The sequence below is a fragment of the Mixophyes fleayi genome, chromosome 7, assembly GCF_038048845.1.
Source record: "Mixophyes fleayi isolate aMixFle1 chromosome 7, aMixFle1.hap1, whole genome shotgun sequence".
NCBI lineage: Eukaryota > Metazoa > Chordata > Amphibia > Anura > Limnodynastidae > Mixophyes > Mixophyes fleayi.
In genome coordinates, this window is record NC_134408.1 from 110,764,662 (window position 1) to 110,782,915 (window position 18,254).

Below are 18,254 nucleotides of genomic sequence, written 5' to 3' on the forward strand. Positions count from 1 at the left end.
TAGAAGATAGAGGAGGTTACTATATACAGTTCTACAGGCCCTAATTACAAAACCCATTAATAAAATAGAAAACACTTAGAGAAGGGCTACTAAAATGGTGCATGGGCTGCATATCAATACTTATCAGGAGGCAATTGAAGTGCTGAACACGAGAGAATGGACATAGGTGATATTATATAAACCTTCAAATATATCAAAAATATTCATGTAATTCAGGAATGGTTTTTAAAATATAGGAAGATTTCTAGGACAAGAGGATACACTTTCAAATTGGAGGAAAGAAGAAAGATAGATCCATAGAATAGTATCCCAGCAGTTGTCATGGGAACTTATACAGTCAAATAATTTACAAATGAATGGGACAAACACAGAGCTATTAATAAAATTTAAATAGAAAAGATTAAAAAAGCCATCCCCCCAAAAATCTCCAAACCCAACCGCCAAATAAAATACACATGCACACACACATAAAACGACAAACTATGGGTGTTTTTTTTGGTTTAAATTCTGTGTATCTGTGTTACTGTCTCCTGCTAGAGTTTGTAGGTTTGTGGAGAGATAAGGTTTTGGGCGGCTCAGAAAATGAGGGTGTACAGTATTATTTTGGTTGTGCTTGTGTCCTACCATTCTTATTTTTGGAAATGACTTCCCAGATACTGCGTCTAGAACATGGATCCACTCCAGTGGTGGGTTCATCTAAAATAACAACTTTGGAGCCACCAATCAGGGCTATGCAAATAGACAGCTTCCTTTTCATCCCACCAGATAAAGTCATAACAGGTTTGTGGCGGTGGCTGTACAATCCAGTTTCTTTTAATGTCCTGAAAGCAAAATAGCAAATAACACATTGAAGCCCAGTATTATTATGCCAAGAACAAAATCAGTATCATTGTCTATGTCTTCATGTAAAACATATGGACATAACTTGTCCTGCAAAGATAATCTAATTTCTCTTTATAATTTTTATTACAGAGTGGGAACTGCTAGCTGTCCTTGCAGCATTACTTGTTTGGCAGATATAGAATGGAATGTTTAAGACTCCAGTAATACAGCCACCCACAGTGAGGAAATCTTTAATAATATTATAAGCAATATATTGTGTAAAGTTCTCATGTGTGTGAGTGGGAGATTAATGAGCTTCCTGCTGTGTGATTGCTGACAGTGCAAGGCAACGAAAGTCCCAGAATGCCATGCGTGTGAGATGGCATCCTAGAGCTCCAAAGGTAAACTCTACTGAGAAGTGACAAAATTTGATGTCCCTATTCTCTCTAAGCAATAAGTGTAGACCAACGTGCAGAGGAGGAAAAGGAGAGGGATGTCTTGCTCAGTAAGGTAAGTGATTGGATGGTAGAGTGTTTCTCCCTAAAAACATTCCTCTGGTACCTTCTTATCCATGACAGTCAGCCTGAACTTTAATTAACTTTAATTATAAAGGTAGGGGCATGTCTACCTCCCCTGTCCACGTGCAGCCAGAAGCCATAGGACCAATCCCCTCTCTGCACTAACACCATCTAGTTTGGGCTGTGAGATCCAACCTTTAAATATCCTGGCCAAACTTAGACCAAAGGCTTTAAAAAATATAGAGTTATGTTATATACATATGAAATTGTTTTGTCAATAATTTCTTCCATTGATTGGTAGAATTAGAAAATTGATACATTTTGCTTATCCTTTTATTTGCTGTATGGTGTAGCCTCCGAGTTTAAAGGTAAGTGTGGGTGGTGCTAGCATTGCCCCTGATGTCTGTATTGTTAATTGAACAACACAATAAACTCATTGTGCTTTTATGGATCAATATATAGATTATATTCTGCCCAGTAAAAATATTCAGCAATAAACAAGATACATTACATACAAACTGCGCTAGGAAGGAGTCCCTTAATAGGAATTTGCATTTTTATTGTGTTTTATGTGTATACAGCGTTTCAGAGTGCTCCACCAATATTTTGCAATCAATACAGGATCATCCAGTACAGAAAACACAATAAGGCATCTCTTTGCCATCTCCTATCATTTTTCTGGACCACTGATCAGAAAGTTCTGAGCTGGAGATATTTAATAGTAAAAAATCAGTACCTAGAGTAGAATGGTTCTTTTTCCCATTAATAACAAATCAGAACTCTTAAATTACATCCTACTGGGCATTTAATTTATATATTTCCTTAATTGTCACTGCTAGCGCTAATAGAATTGTATTTATAATTATGGGTAGGTAAAACAACAGGTGATACAGTATAATGTTAGAAAGAACATAAAAATGTTTAAACATGAGGAATGTTATGCACTCATCGAAAGTTTTTGAAGCATACTACAGATATATTTATAAAAAAAGATTTATTTTAACTTACACAGAAATTAATGCTTTAAAATTTGTATCTATTGCAAGGAAAGGTGACATGAAATATGTGCAGGAAATGTAAAAGTGACTGAATTTATTGATTGACTGCGGTATACTTAGTTGACGCACAATATTCAAAGTAAGTGTTCTGGGCAGGTCAGCAATATTTTTCTAGTTTTACAACATTTGATACAACATTTTGACAATTGCTTTTTACATATGTAATATTCATTGTTGCATATGTAATTATAGTAAGTAATTGTTCAGTACAAAAACTATTCAGCCTACACTTACATAACACTGTCAAGACAGATAAGGAATACTACATATTGCATTCTCCAATTCCACTTGTCTAAATGAGAAAAGAAGGAATTTATAATAGAATTTGTTTTGCAGGATTTTTTCTACATTTTGTAAGATACTATGTAAGAGTGCATTTACATATGTGCAGCTGGGTCTACGTTCTACCTGCACATACATGTCTGTCCATTTAGAAGACTATTTTATTTGTGGGGAGCTATTAACTATTAGGGAATAGGGCATATACATTATTATGTGCATCACCCGGAAATGCAAAAATGTCATCACATAGCACTGTTCACTATGAGACTAGGCCTTCCTCTTAAAATTAACGTTATAATTTTCTCTTGATGTCACCCTATTTTTACTACAGTTTAATTCCTCATTTTATGTTCCCCTATTTATATGTCAAATATATTCACTTTGCATAATTTAATACATAGATGTACTTGGACCTAGTTCTGTGGATTCCAAATTACTTATGCCTTGATGGAAGTTCGGACTTAAAGTCAGGACTTATAAAAGCTTTTGGTGGTTGAGTTTTTCATTTTCATTTGCAGTGCCTTGCAGTGTCCTGTAAAGTCAGACATGCTTTCAACCAGGGGTGGAACCAGTGAGCTGTCGACCCCGGTGCAGGAAAGTGGAGAGGAGGGAGCTGGGGCCCACAGCTCGCTAGCTCTCTGTGCAGCGGGCCCCATTATCTCCATGGGCCCCTGCTGCACCAATGGTAGCTCCGCCACTGCTTTCAACTATACACCTTACATGTACCTTTTCACTTCCGAATGCAGCTGTCTCTTGTTCCACTGTGGAGCTTTTATTGATCCATATAGCAGCAAATGCTCCTTTGTGGTGAGGTGGTCAAATAGTGCATCATACTGCATGCAGACTCCCATACTCTTTCTTGCCTGGTCCAGCCGTGTGCGAATATCCTCACCATAGACGTATATGGTACCTGACGTGGCACTGAAAAGACCCATCAGCATGGAGCTGCAGAAGGAGAAGAATTCATCAGTAGAATTATATCTCTCTGGTACATCTGTCAATTATTTTTATTGACAGAAATATGTTAAACATGTAATCTGCAAATATCAAACATGGAGCTTGTTCCCTGACATTTTTACAATGTATCCCTGTAAATATCCAATTTACAATACATGGGAACACATTATTTACATACATTTTTAAAATGTACTTGTCACCTACACAGACCGTGATTTTGTGTCCTGGACCAACAGTCATGACAATGCAGCCTATAATCTGCTGTGTGTAAAAGATACTATTTTACATCATTTAAGATAAGTGTAAGACATTTGAAATGTCTTTTTGGACTCCAAGAAGAATGCACCAACTAATATTGGTTCTGGCATTTAGATATGTTACTGTATATGTACATAGGTGTTTGTATCTTGGCTATACTTACGTCTTTATATATTAAATTGGGTTACATAAAAACATATGATATAACAAAGTAAGTACATCCAAGAAAAATAATAAAGACAATTCAGAATCTAAAAACATTGATGACCCAATAGCATTAATAAATGAATGGACAGAGTAAATTAATAGAGTTGCTGTCTTTCTTACAGTGTAGTAGTTTTCCCAGCTCCATTGTGTCCCAGCAGTGATGTTATGTGGCCTTCGTAGAAATTTAAATTAAGATTCTGGACAGCCAATTTGTCTTTGAAAGCCTTTGTTAAGCCATGAAGAGAGACGCCTACATTCAGATCAGTAGGTTCCTGCTCATTATGTGGATAAAGATCACCTCCTGTAGAGAGGTTACATGGTCAGGTATTGCTGTATTTGATTTATCTAAGTTAACACTTCACAATCTGAATACATAGAGAACATGCTAAAGAGCAAATACCAATACAAACACTTCTTGTTGAGTATAATATATTTGGATACAGAAGACCATAGCTGCCAAGGTTTTAAAATATGTTTTACAGTGGAATAAAACATTCTACAGGTAGAAATAGAATGAGCCAAAGTAGTTCAAAGAAGTGGAAGCCTGGCAAACAGTTTCTACATCGCACGGAATATTAAACTAGGGATGCAATAGTGCACTTTCAGGTTTACAACTTAGAAGTGAGCACTAAGTTTATATTTTCAATACAGTTTAAGCTGTACTTTTTATCTCCACTAGTTACCTTTTTTTGCAGGAATGCCATGTGACACAATATTAGACATTATCAATCCACTTGGTTTCCTGGAGCAGAGACTTTGGAATCCGCAACATTCCAACCAGAAAGACGGGAGAACAGGAAAGTACCAGACAGAGCCAATGCCATACTTTCCTGAAAGAAGCAGAATAGACGTATAAAAACAATTTATCTCCACATGTAGCACTAATAGGCTTGTTAGAGAAATCAATCTAAAACATCCATTCAGCAAACACTTATTTACTCAGTTCTTACCTGGGAAAACTATCCTTATGTACCAGCCAATAACAAAATAAATCATAGCATCTATCAGCATCATCCAGCACAACCAGCCAAAACTAAATGTGTCATTGAGGGTCGGGGAATCATACATGTTGTGCCACTGAATCCCTGCAATCACAAAGCACCAACAAACATTAGTCTTGTACTACAGAGTTATAGCAGTTATTAACAACACTCTTGATGTGAACATACTGTATAAAAGTAAACCATAAATTTATCAAAATATAGCACTATTTCAAACCATAAATGGAAAGTTTAAAACTACTAGAAAATCCAGTTTTAGCATGTAAACACTTGATATCATCCCCTACTGCTGAAGTACAATAAAGTTAACAAAATGATATCGGATCCATTAGTTTAATAAAAGACTGGGGCTATAAGATTTATTTAAGACTATCACATTTCTTGTGATACTCTTAGCATAGATTATTGAAGGTTTACTTGAGTTTAAAATCAACCCTTGCAAGAGACACTGGGGTTCAATAATGATGTGCTGACATAGTGCAATAATAGTTTAATGTACACTTATTTTTTTGCGCATATGAAAATCAGATCATTAGACAGCAACTCACCTTCATCTTGTTCTTCAAAACGAACAATATACTGTGTGGCATAGCTCAAAGCTGTTGGAGAGAAAATACTCTAGAAATAATGAAAACAGGAACCAGAGATTAATATTTGAATATTTAGAATTTTGTAAGAACACAGCATTGGTCAATAAGGACGGTGCATTGTGAAACTCACCAGCAAGGTCTTTGCAGCAAAGGACAGACTGGATTCCTTAGTGACCACCACAATAAATGGAAAGAAAGAGATGATATAGATCAGACTACCACTGAGAGCAGCCACATTGGTGTTGTGGAAGAAGACACTGATAAGGTAACTCATTGCAATCACTGTCAGGCTGTAATCCAAGAAAAAGATGAACAGGATGAAGCCATTAGTTAGGGGCAGGAGTTTGCCAAATTTAAGAATGAGGACAAGGATGCTGGAGCTGAGAATTAGGAAACATGCACTTTCAATTAACCAAGCAAAAAAATGACTGCATGAGTTGACTCCCATCATCTTCATGTACTGCAAGAGAAGGGAAACAAATCAATAAGTGGATGTCCAAAAAATGAAATGACAATCATTACTTTAGATTACTTAATTCTGCAGTGTGACTAATCTTCCTCACATCTGCCTCCCCTCTCTGTCACGCACTGCACTGGCTCCTCCTCCGTTACAGAATCCTCCTGAAACTCTTTACCCTCACCTACAATGCCCGAACTCCACTGCTCCTTGTGTCTCCAGCCTCATCTCCATTCATTCTTGTTCTCGCCCCCTATGGTCAGCCAACAAAAGCTGCCTCACCTCCCATCTGGTTACCACATCTCGCTACTGCATTCAAGATTTCTCCCGTGCAGCCCCCCTTCTTTAGAACAATCTCCCTCATTCTTCTAGGCTATCATCCCCATGCCTGCAAAACTTCAAACGATCCCTTAAAACCCACCGGTTCAGGAAAGCCTATCCTTCCTCTCTCTAATCTCTCCCCTGCCCTCCATTTCCCCTCTTCATGTGCCTTGCTCACTAATTGTAGTACACCCTCCCATTCTTCCTCCGTTCCTCATACTACCCTCTCTTGTTCATCTGTCCCTTCAGGTTTCTAGTTCCCTCACCCTGACTCCCCACTTTGTGTCTCTTATTAGTCTGCCTGTTCCCTTTAGATTGCAAGTTTTCTGGAGCAGGACCCTCTAATCCTCGTGCCCTCCTCCTCCTGTTAAGTTTGTCTCTGACACCCCACCTCATATTTGCACCTCGACACTAGATCCCTGCCCTTGGTCTCATCTTCTCCCTTACGTTCACAGCTCACAGGCTCTGATCCTGGGCACAGGTTGCTTTTGTTCACTCCCCACCTCTCCTGCTTCCCTTTTCTGGCTCCTTAATGCCCGGTGTACCTGCTCTCAGCTGGGTTGATAATTTAACTGTTTTGTCCTATGCTCTCTGTACGGCGCTGCGGCCCCTTTATGGCGCCATATAAATAAAAGATAATAATAATAATACATTGTAATGTATAGTGTACATCTAAGTTTTATCAATGTAAGAAGTATATTGTGCACCACTAGTCTGTAGGGCTTTGCAAGTCAACTAGCAGAATTGGTTAAGTCAAGAGCTGCTCCTCATCCATGTGTGGCAAAATATTATTTCAGACTATTGCTGAAAAAATGTATTCATAATGTATATCCTCTAAGAATTTGGACACTGGCTTGTTGGGGACGTATAACAACGGCTTAGGGGCATATTCAATTGTTGGCGGTTTTCGCCGCAGAAAAAGTATTACCGCTGAAAAAAAGTGTGAAATATACCGTAATAATGGTATTTACGCGCACTATTACCGTAATGACGGTAATAGTCTGCGGGGCGCGTTACTTTTGGCTGTAACGCCAACAATTGAATATGCCCCTTAGTGTGAAAGGACCATATTAAATAATATATGGCTTATAACTACTGAATTTCAGGTCTAGCTATTTGGTTACAACATGCAAAATTATGAACATCAAAGAATGTTTGGAGTCTAATAGTTTGCTTGGTGATACAGGTTACTACAAGACATATGAGAAATGATGAACATATGAAAATCGCCCATGGATGTTATTATTCCTTATGGAAATTATATTTATTTAGGTGTCTGAAAAATTGAAAGTACTATACCACTAAACCTGTCTCTCACATGTCAGTAATCATGGTCAATATGACATAGTAATGTGAAATGTCTTATTTGGGGACAGGTCTTTAGGTTTGTGTCATACCTCATGTAGCCTCAGTTCTTTCTCATGTACAAGCTTTTTCACAAAGGCTGCGATAAAAAGAACCCAAGTAATCATCAGCGCAATGGGGAGCGCGAAGGACATGCTGGCGAGGAAACTGATAAGAGGAAAGAAAAATCATAGTTAATTGGTCTCCTGTCAGCAGTCACGTTATGGTAGAGTTGTAAGTTAAGTTATTGATGATTTTGCAAGTTTATAGGTGGTGCAACTTTTACTGGGTATGGAGGAAAGCATGCATACTTATCACTCTTGTAGCATGGGAAAGGCGTGGGCTGGTATTGTACAGCAACATCAACCAGGGTCTTATTGGTCTGCATTTTAATGATAGATCTTTCAATATTTTCTTGCAGATAGACAAAGCCTCGGCTGTATTTGTTCACACTAGTGTGCGGTCCAGGAATCCAGTTGGCATCTCTGATGTTATAGGTATTCTCTGAGAGCAGCGAGCGCATGCCAATACTATATTTTATCTGCTTGGGCAGGCCGGATGTTTTAGACACGGAGCGTTTCCGTCTGCTGGTCCCAGAGGGAAGATCAAATGTAACAGCTGTGTGGATAAAAATTTATTTTAGGACTGGAAATAATGTTCACAGAACATGCAAAATCCTTCACAAAGTAAAGTAGCAAGTACAAAAGTATTTTTCTGCAATGGTAATAGTGGTGTGTCATACACTCATAATTAAGAACAGTTTGATTTATAAAAGAAAGAAAAAACATTTTTTTATGGTTATGAGGTTATGATTAACATTTCATTTCCAGTGATACTTAGCATACTATGGGCCTTAGTCATTAAGGACAGCAAAGCAAAAAAAAAAGGATTACATTTATTACTGGAGAAACCATGTTACAATGCAAGGGGTGCAAATTAGTTTATTATTTTGCTCATAATTTAAATTCTGGCTGTTTTTTTCATGTAGCGCACACATACTTGATAGCTTTATTTTTGCACTTAAATTTTAAATTTGATCTTGGACATGCCCTATCCCAACTATATATCTGTCCCAACATTTTAAATTTACACCCCCCTCCAATGCAACATGGTTTTGCCCAGGTGCAAAGTTACTCCAATTGTATGCTTTGTTCTCCTTAATGACTCAGGCCCTATGTTTCAGGCCTCTTTTGCGCCGATGTTGTGATTTGATCATGCCAGTTCAATGGTCTATCAGCAGTGAAGCAACATCAGGGGATAAATGTATCCAGCTGCGAGTTTCCTGTGGGTCTGAAAATTGGAAATGTTACCTATAGCAACCAATCAGGTTCTAGCAATCATTTTGTATAATGTACTAAATAAATGATAACTAGAATCTGATTAATTGCTATAGGCAACATCTCCACTTTTCAAAACCACAGGAAACTCACAGCTTGATACATTCACACCTGGGAGTAGCTGTCCAAGCACCATCATGTGAATTTCATAAATAATCATTAGTTTTCCTCCTGTCTGTACACACATAAAAAATATATAGTGTACATTTTCATTAATTCTATGCAATCTGGACTTTCTTTTTTTGGGTTTTTTGAACAAAAACTGTTTTATTGTGTTTTTCAAAGATAATGGAAAGTGTGTAAAGAATCATACATAAACCAATATAAAAGTTACAGAGGAATAATTAATATTAACAGAGGCAAACATACATAAATCAGATAACGGTATATGGGAAGACAAGTAGGGGGAGAGGGAGTACGGAAGGAGAAGATCAGAATCATTGCTAGTAACAGGAAAAGACAATCCAGGCAATGAGGCTACCAACCTTTCCCTCCATACAATCAGGACTTTTTATGAGGCTACCAACCTTTCCCTCCCTCCCATACAATCAGGACTTTCTATGAGGCTACCAACCTTTCCCTCCCTCCCATACAATCAGGACTTTCTATGAGGCTACCAACCTTTCCCTCCCTCCCATACAATCAGGACTTTCTATGAGGCTACCAACCTTTCCCTCCCTCCCATACAATCTGGACTTTCTATGAGGCTACCAACCTTTCCCTCCCTCCCATACAATCAGGACTTTCTATGAGGCTACCAACCTTTCCCTTCCTCCCATACAATCTGGACTTTCTATGAGGCTACCAACCTTTCCCTCCCTCCCATACAATCAGGACTTTCTATGAGGCTACCAACCTTTCCCTTCCTCCCATACAATCTGGACTTTCTATGAGGCTACCAACCTTTCCCTCCCTCCTTACAATCAGGACTTTCTATTAGGCTACCAACATTTCCCTTCCTCCCATACAATCAGAACTTTAAATGAGGCTACCAACCTTTCCCATCCTCCCATACAATCTGGACCTTCTATGAGGCTACCAACCTTTCCCTCCCTCCATACAATCTGGACCTTCTATGAGGCTACCAACCTTTCCCTCCCTCCATACAATCAGGACTTTCTATGAGGCTACCAACCTTTCCCTCCCTCCCATACAATCAGGACTTTCTATTAGGCTACGACCTTTCCCTTCCTCCCATAAAATCAGGACTTTCTATAAGGCTACCAACCTTTCCCATCCTTCCTGTCTGTCAATCCACTTCTCATATACTGACTGCAAAAGAAGGTGCATGGTAACTGTCATTGTGGTACGAACCACTGTGTACCTACACTGATTGTCAGTAAATGGCAGATACATTGACAGGGAAAGTATACTGATAGGCTGCATAGTGTGTGTTTTATAAGTAAGAAAACTATTAGTGGAAGTGGAGGAGCCAGGGGAGGCCTCACTTGAAATATTGGAAATAATCACCCCAGCACACATCAGTGTAAAGCAGAAAGATTTTAAAGAAAGAACGTTCCACTTGGTTCATACTGTGGAAGCAGCAGATACAACAGTGAATTGGAGATAAAACAAGGAAACATATATATGAAACATACCATCTTAACATATTTCCCATTAAATCACATGATTTTTTAATATCTGCCTACCTAGGTCTGTTCCTGTGGTATACATACTATGGGACAGGAAGTTTCTCACCACACCTACACCATGTTTAACCCCACCCCTTATGTATTTATCCTGGCCTTGAAACAAACTGGGTTTGTAGAGGATGGGTGATCATGTTCCTTTGAAGGGAGAAGGGGAATGGATAGAAAAGAGGAAGAGATAATCATATTCAAATCAATGTTAATATTTGGTTCTTAAATACTAAGAGCTAAGCGAATGAACTCTGGCACATGTGGTAGATCAAATTGGACAGGTCTGGTTACTTGATGGTTATGAGACTGGGCCATTTGGGGGCCAATCATAGCCGTTAGCTATTATAGTCCAGTCATAGGCTAATGTATTTTTCCACCAGGAACAATAAAAATTAAATATCTTTATGTAACGTTTTTTTGCCTGTTGGAAACTCAAGCACACAACGCTCTTGGGTTGACAAAATTGCTTTGTGTGTGGCTAACTTTACAGTTAGATGCTTTTGAGGCAAACTTGATGTATAAACAGCATTTCTCAACTAGAAGCCATCCATCACCTGCAAAGAGTTCATTAGTCTGTTGGAGCTGCTCGGCCTTGGCTGTCATTTCTGCTGTGCTGTTCATAGGCTCAATGCGGTTAGTCGCCATGCAGGACAGTAGTTGTAACAGGACTTTGCAAATCTCTGAAATCAATGCAGTTTCACTATTACCTATATTTTTAATTTTTTTCATCTCCTGGATGAAAGGATCTGTGAAAATACAAATAAAATATATGAATCTATTTAAACCACATTTTGAGCAAAAAATATATTTTACAGGTATACTCCTATGTTATATGAAGACTATACTATCACTAACACATTAACTACATTTATTTTATTGGGTATACCTGTAGTCAGGCAAGAAGTATGAGTTTGGTATACGAGCTACTGCTGGTATGTATAGATTTCTAGATTATGTTATTAAACCTTTGTGATTAAGAATAAAGAAATCGATGAACACTAAAGGTTGCTGTTAGTGAATAGACTGTACTGTGTCGTTGTTTAACAAAATGTAAATTTTATAGTAACTGAAAAAATTGTATAATACCATTATATAAGCTCTGTACAATGCTGTTCCTGCCATTTTATTTCAGAGTCAGTCTTACAGACTGAATATCTCTGCAGAGAATTAATACTGTATGAATTTTCTTGAGAGTACTGAAATGTTGGTGCTTTCTGTGGTAAAGCAGCGACCTCTAGTGCATGAATACAAGACTGCAAAGTGAGTGCACTGCTAATGGGGCTGATGTAGTCCCACATAATTTACGGCAAAAGCATAGATTACTACGTGTGTGGAAAGTATGCAATGTGCGTATTATGGAGAGTCGCTCGTATCTTAAGAATAAACTGCATACATTTGTGTAAGATAAGCTTAAAGCGTATGATATGCTGAAAGCTGGGACCTGTAGTGCGCACTGTTTAAAAACACCTTTATTCATTGACCCTCAGTATTTGTATGAAGGATAACAGCACTGTCATCTTCTTATTGCAATCCAGGTCGTGGCAAAATCAAACACCCTGATTGGACAATGCATTTCTAGCTCAGCTCCACCGCAAATGAGCTCTTAGTGGCAGTGCAGTAATATATATAACCAGGAAACTTCCCCATACAAACAAACTGATATATGGGTCCTGCACGCAATCTTATAATCTATTGTTATATAGATTATTATAAACTCTATAATAAAAAATCTCTAATAAACTCTAATAAAAAAATCTATATTATATAGATTGTACACTGCATCTCACCTGATGTGGCATGTAAAAATAAACAATGTATCAACTATTCATAAACTGCACAGAAAATGGGACTGAATATGTTAGCACTTACCAATAAGTCCTAATTTCTCAGACAGGTCTGTGCTATTAACTTGTAGAAAATCCCATAGAATGCCACTTACAACAGTATTGTTCAAAATGCCCTACAGAAGCAAACAGAAAATAAGTTATAATCAAGTAAAAATTGTAGCAACAACAAAAACATATTTATTTATCAGTTAAACAGTTGCCAATTGTGGTCACAGATTTATGTTCACTCATACCTTAAACTAAATATGCCCCCTATTATATAATGAATAGGCTGTGCCTTCAGTGAAATATAAGGATATTAGAAGTCACCAAGGAGTTCTGTGATTATGTTAGGGTACAAGGCCTAAAATAAGTTATGGAAAATCAAAGTTACTTCCATTATCCCTATATCTCAAAGTAGACAACACATGTTTCCTTATTATACAAAGAAAGCTAACTTTTCAGTTTTATTGTTGGTTTACTGAAATTTATATTTTAGTACACATCTTTTTATCATAAATTTCTTTTTGAATAATGATGTCACAGTGAGACATTGTGTAAGAAGTCCATGGGTCTACTTGACCGCTATGGCATGGGTTGGGTGCAGGCCAGGTGATGGTTATTCTTAAGGACTCTCCTTGGTGTATTGTGGGTAAGGTAATATCTGACTGCAGAAACTAAGATGGAAGAGTGAGAAAATACACAGAGAAGCTGTAGGAATTCAATTGTAAGGTTTTGTATGAGATATCACCACTGCAATATCCAGCATAGCTAAAATTTCCATGTGTCTGGAGACCGGATTCATCATCATCATCTATTTATTTATATAGTGCCACTAATTCTGCAGTGCTGTACAGAGAACTCATTCACATCAGTCCTTGCCCCATTGGAGCTTACTAAATCCCCTAACATACATACACACACAGACCCAGAGAGACTAAGGGCATTTTAATAGCAGCCAATTAACCTATCAGTATGTTTTTGGAGTGTGGCAGGAAACCGGAGCACCTGGAGGAAACTCACGCAAACACGGGGAGAACATACAAACTCCACAAAGATAAGGCCATGGTCAGGAATCGAACTCACGACCCCAGTGCTGTGAGGCAGAAGTGCTAACCACTAAGCCACCTTGTCACATAGACAAATACAAGCATTGTCAAAGTAGCACTTGTAAGTGAAGGAAGCACCTAAGTACAAAAAATCCCTAATTTTACTATGTTTGGGGAGGGCATGTCTGGGGAGATTGGGGGGAGATACCTGGGGTGTAGTTTCCTTTACAAATTTTAAACACTAACAGATAGCCCTTGGAAACTCAGGGTAGGAGCCTACCTTTATTGTGCCTAAGAAATCTGTACCATCATTTAAAAGATCATTTAATAGGGGCAAGTATGTCTGTATTTTCTCCATGACGGTAGGCACATTGTTCAATGTAGTCTTGTAACTCTCCACTTGAGATAGGCTGCTGGACGTCTACCAAGAAATAACAGGAACAAGGTAAACAATTTACATTTTATGATCACACCAGGCACAGGATAAGAAGTGCTACATGTTTACATTTTGCTATATATTAAATTGTAGCTGGGGGATGTCTGGAGCAAAACTATTATGTAAAGACGTAAAATCAAATACAAAAATAGCAAAAAAAAATAAATTGTTTGCATCCTTTCATGCAAAGGCTTTATGTTCCAGTTTTTAACCCAATTTTATTTTATCAAACATATGTAACTTTTAGTTACAAGATGCTAATAGTATAGGAAGATTAGAGGGAACATTTCAACTGTGTATACAGACTCAGAAATATATAAAAACTATTTTATATAAGAAATAATATATGCTAATAAAGAGGACTAGAGACTGGGCCACATTTATCCCTGGATATATTGCAATATAACATAAATATGATATTCTAAACTTAGATTATGTGCACACAAGCAATATTTAAATCCTTCTCTGTTCTGTTTCTGGTATGTACATATGTACAGTAGTTTGTTACCTCTTCCATTATCATCTGTGTTTCATAGGTGTTTGGTGTATAAAGAATTTTCCCATATAATATAGGCTTCAGTAGTAACCATTTACCAGCACCGCTGGACGTCGTAACTAGATTACTGAATAAGTTCAAACAAAAAGGGTCTGAAAAACATTAACATTCAAGATTAATCAGTTGCAGAAAACAACACTGGTGGCACACATGCTGGACACCCCATAGCTCTAGGTGCCCAGTACTTACTGTCAGTAGGTATTGCATACAATTGGCTAAGATTTTGTGCTCTCTCACTGTCCCGGTTTAAAGATGAACTTGATAATGATAAGAGGACCCTTATGAAATCCACGTAATTATTGTTGCAAAGAAAATATAAGATTTTAGTAAATGAATTATTAGTAGCTCTGGTACTTTCTTGAAACGCTGAAAGATCCTAATAATTGACAAGAACATAAGAAAAAACATTATGTTATTAAATACTCAACTTTGGGTTTATAAAGATTTTCAACATCACAAGATGACGGAGGATTCAAAAGCAATTACAATTAAAGTCTTCTTGAAGGGGACTTATCAACATGTATATATCATTACAATTTGTGTCTAAACATAATCTTTAGAAGCATATAATTCATAGATGTTTTGTGTGAATAACATTTTGTACTAAATTCATTTTTACAGTTTGATTGTCTCATCCAATCAAGTGCTAAATCTATCCTCTACAGTGGTGTCTGACAGACTCTTTCTGTGTCCAGATTAGAACTGCTCCTGAAATCCAGTAATTAATATCTCTTTATGTGTGCATACTCTACAAAGGATATGCACTGCAGACACAAGGAGGGGATGAACACTATGTTTGTGGGGGGAGCTATAAGCTCAGCGCAGAAAGTGTCTGCTTGATGCCATTCATAAACTAGCCATACATGCAGTGATCAAAGACCAAAAAATCTCGCCATTTGGAGGTTGAGTCAACTGACTGTATTTCTTCTGGTGTCACTGGAGCCTGTTAGTAAAGATGATCACACACACACAGGCCAATAGGAGTTATCTTCCGACAACAGTTACCAACATGCCCATTAATGATCCTATCAAATTTAGTAGGCTCGTAATCAGTCAATTGCCAGTAATGATAGAAAGGGAATTTGTATATAATGGCGCTTAACGTTTAGGTATGATTATATAAAATCTCCGTCCAACAAAGAATAAACTGTCTTTAAATCCTCCCAAGAAGTGTTAGTGTTTTGAGTTTCTGATAGAAATGGATAGAATGTAGTACATGTTTTTCTCAATTTTAGTGTTAGTACTTCTAATCAACAGCATATCTGTTAATCTCATAGAAATGAGAAATAGAAGAGAAAAGCTGGAATAAAACCCTTTTATTTATTTATAAACACATATATATTACACTCACATGTAGTAAAATATATTGATGCATTTAAACAATCAAACATTTCAAACAATTCCCCTTGCTCTTTCACTCTTTGTAAATTGAATGCTCACACCAAATCCATTAAGCCTTGGGGTTAAAAATTAGTTTGAAAATGGTTCCCTGATTTCATATGTCTGTAAAACAGCATACAATGAGGGTCCAGAGTTCTGTTATGATTTTCAGCTGACACATTTCAACCACTAACAGGTCTTTCTCAAGTTGATGAGAGCTGAGGAGTACCCGCTCTAGGTAAGCCCCTAAATTAGGGGTGATGTATTGTTCCTGTATTAGTCCTGTAGTGAATTAGCTTTTCACAATATCCTGTCCTTTCATTAATCTTGTAGAGCCTGAGGAAGGGAACAAGGAGAGCAAAGTTTGTCCACATAAAGTTTGTGGAGACTGAAATATTCCTTTGACAACCGAATCTTTGTACAATATGTAGTTCTCAAGCTTAGGGAAAATGTCAGCCCCCTCAACTTATAGCATGGATGTCCTTTGTACTTTGTGACCACAGAGGATTTTTGTGCTATGCAAGGCATAAAGATTGTGGGGTATGTCTTTTGAAGACAGTTACTGTAAGTTAGAGTGGGATTCTTCAGTGAATTTAGAAGTAATGGAGATATAAAAAAAACCCACCAAGAATGTTTAATCTAAATAATGTGGAAATGTTACTTAAGCACATACAAGTTTATGGGGATGAATGAAGAAACAACTGACACAGAGGTCCATATATCACTTTTTGAAGATCACAGTGAAAGAGTGTTTCAGGTACATGAAGTTGTGATAGATCTTATCCATAAGCAATGAGTACAGGTGGAAAAGCATCAGTCTAACACAAAGAGATTAGGACATATGTATCCATTCAGTGATGAAGAGGTTAAGGAGTAGAGGTTGGATCCAAAAATAGAAGCAGCTGTACCTGTATGTCAGCCAGAACTACTACTCTGCTCGAAGATGATGGTCCTCTAAGGTACCCCATGGATAGAAAGATAGAGAGTTATTTTAAATAACTCCATATTTCATCAGGGAACACATTGAAGTCAGATATGGCCAAAGCCTCAGTAGCAAGAGTGCTCAGATTATGGTGAGAGACACTTTATACAGATGTCAAAGACAAGGTAAGCAGGCAATGCCTGTTTAAAAGCACTGAGGTTTTTTGTGTGAGGCATCTTTGGATACTATTGCCTTTTCAGGAAAGACAATGTGATTAGCATTGGCGGCTAGGAGAGCTCTCTGGTTGTACCCTTGCACAGCAGACGGTCATTCAAAAATTGTCTTGACAATATCCTGCATGAAAGGTATTTTGGAGACAAATTAGACACCATGATACAGAAAACTCCTGAAGGTAAATTTAACCACTGTCACAGGATCAGAGATCAAAACACTTCACTTATTCCTCTAGTCATAAAGGCTGTACACCAGGCAGAATGTTACTACTGCATCCAATCAGTGCTTTTTAGCATTCAGACTTAAGGAGGGGAAGACAAATCAGATGATTCCACAATGACTATCAACAGGATCAGTCCACATTGACACTAGTAAGGGGCAGAATCGCACCTTATGTAGAAATACGGACTCACTCTATTACAGATCAGTGGGTTTGAACAATCTAAGGAATAGACACAAGATAAAGTTCCACCAGTATCCCAAGGGAAACATTTTCATCCTATCCAAGACTCCATCAACCACAGTGGAGTTGGACACCTTATATAACCATCTTCAGTACCAGGCTCTATCAGATTGTAGTAGTTTAAGCTTTATTCCAGACTCTTCCTTGTCAAAAAATCATCAGAAGTCTTTGCCAGTGTTATGGACTTAAAGCGACTCAACAGGTTTGTCTGTGCCAGACATTTTCGCATGGAGTCTGTTAATTCTATCCTCTCGGCCATCAGAAAAAATAATTTTTTCACATCCCTATAACTTTAGGATGACTATTTCATATCCTGTTTCCAGTATATCACAAGAAATTCCTCAGGTTCTGGGTCATGGGGCAACATTTTCAGCTTACAAGCCGGGCCATCAGCCTGACCGTGCCTCTGAGAACTTTTACCAAAGTGCTGATTACAATGGTAGCAGATTTAAGCAAACAAGCTTTAAGCAAGCCCTATTTGGATGACATCCTTGTAGTGGGGAGTTCAGAGCACATTGTCAAATGCAGGACAGCTCAAGTGATACCTTTCTACAAAAACATGGCTGTATTATGAACAGGACAAAGATGTCCCATCA

General features: G+C 37.8%; 1 protein-coding gene across 1 annotated transcript in view; it reads right to left on the reverse strand.

Moving 5' to 3' along the window:
* ABCA12 (ATP binding cassette subfamily A member 12) overlaps positions 1-18,254 on the reverse strand; it is an 87,056-nt gene that overhangs the window by 50,328 nt on the left and 18,474 nt on the right. Inside the window, exons 9-22 of the mRNA XM_075181383.1 lie at positions 14,849-15,035; positions 14,612-14,751; positions 13,948-14,088; positions 12,662-12,752; positions 11,347-11,538; positions 8,127-8,433; positions 7,869-7,983; positions 5,824-6,153; positions 5,652-5,721; positions 5,053-5,187; positions 4,786-4,932; positions 4,223-4,403; positions 3,407-3,625; positions 625-821 (exon numbers count right to left, since the gene is read on the reverse strand). Of these exons, the coding sequence (XP_075037484.1) occupies positions 625-821; positions 3,407-3,625; positions 4,223-4,403; positions 4,786-4,932; positions 5,053-5,187; positions 5,652-5,721; positions 5,824-6,153; positions 7,869-7,983; positions 8,127-8,433; positions 11,347-11,538; positions 12,662-12,752; positions 13,948-14,088; positions 14,612-14,751; positions 14,849-15,035 (2,452 nt within the window). The remainder of the gene's footprint in view (positions 1-624; positions 822-3,406; positions 3,626-4,222; positions 4,404-4,785; positions 4,933-5,052; positions 5,188-5,651; positions 5,722-5,823; positions 6,154-7,868; positions 7,984-8,126; positions 8,434-11,346; positions 11,539-12,661; positions 12,753-13,947; positions 14,089-14,611; positions 14,752-14,848; positions 15,036-18,254) is intronic.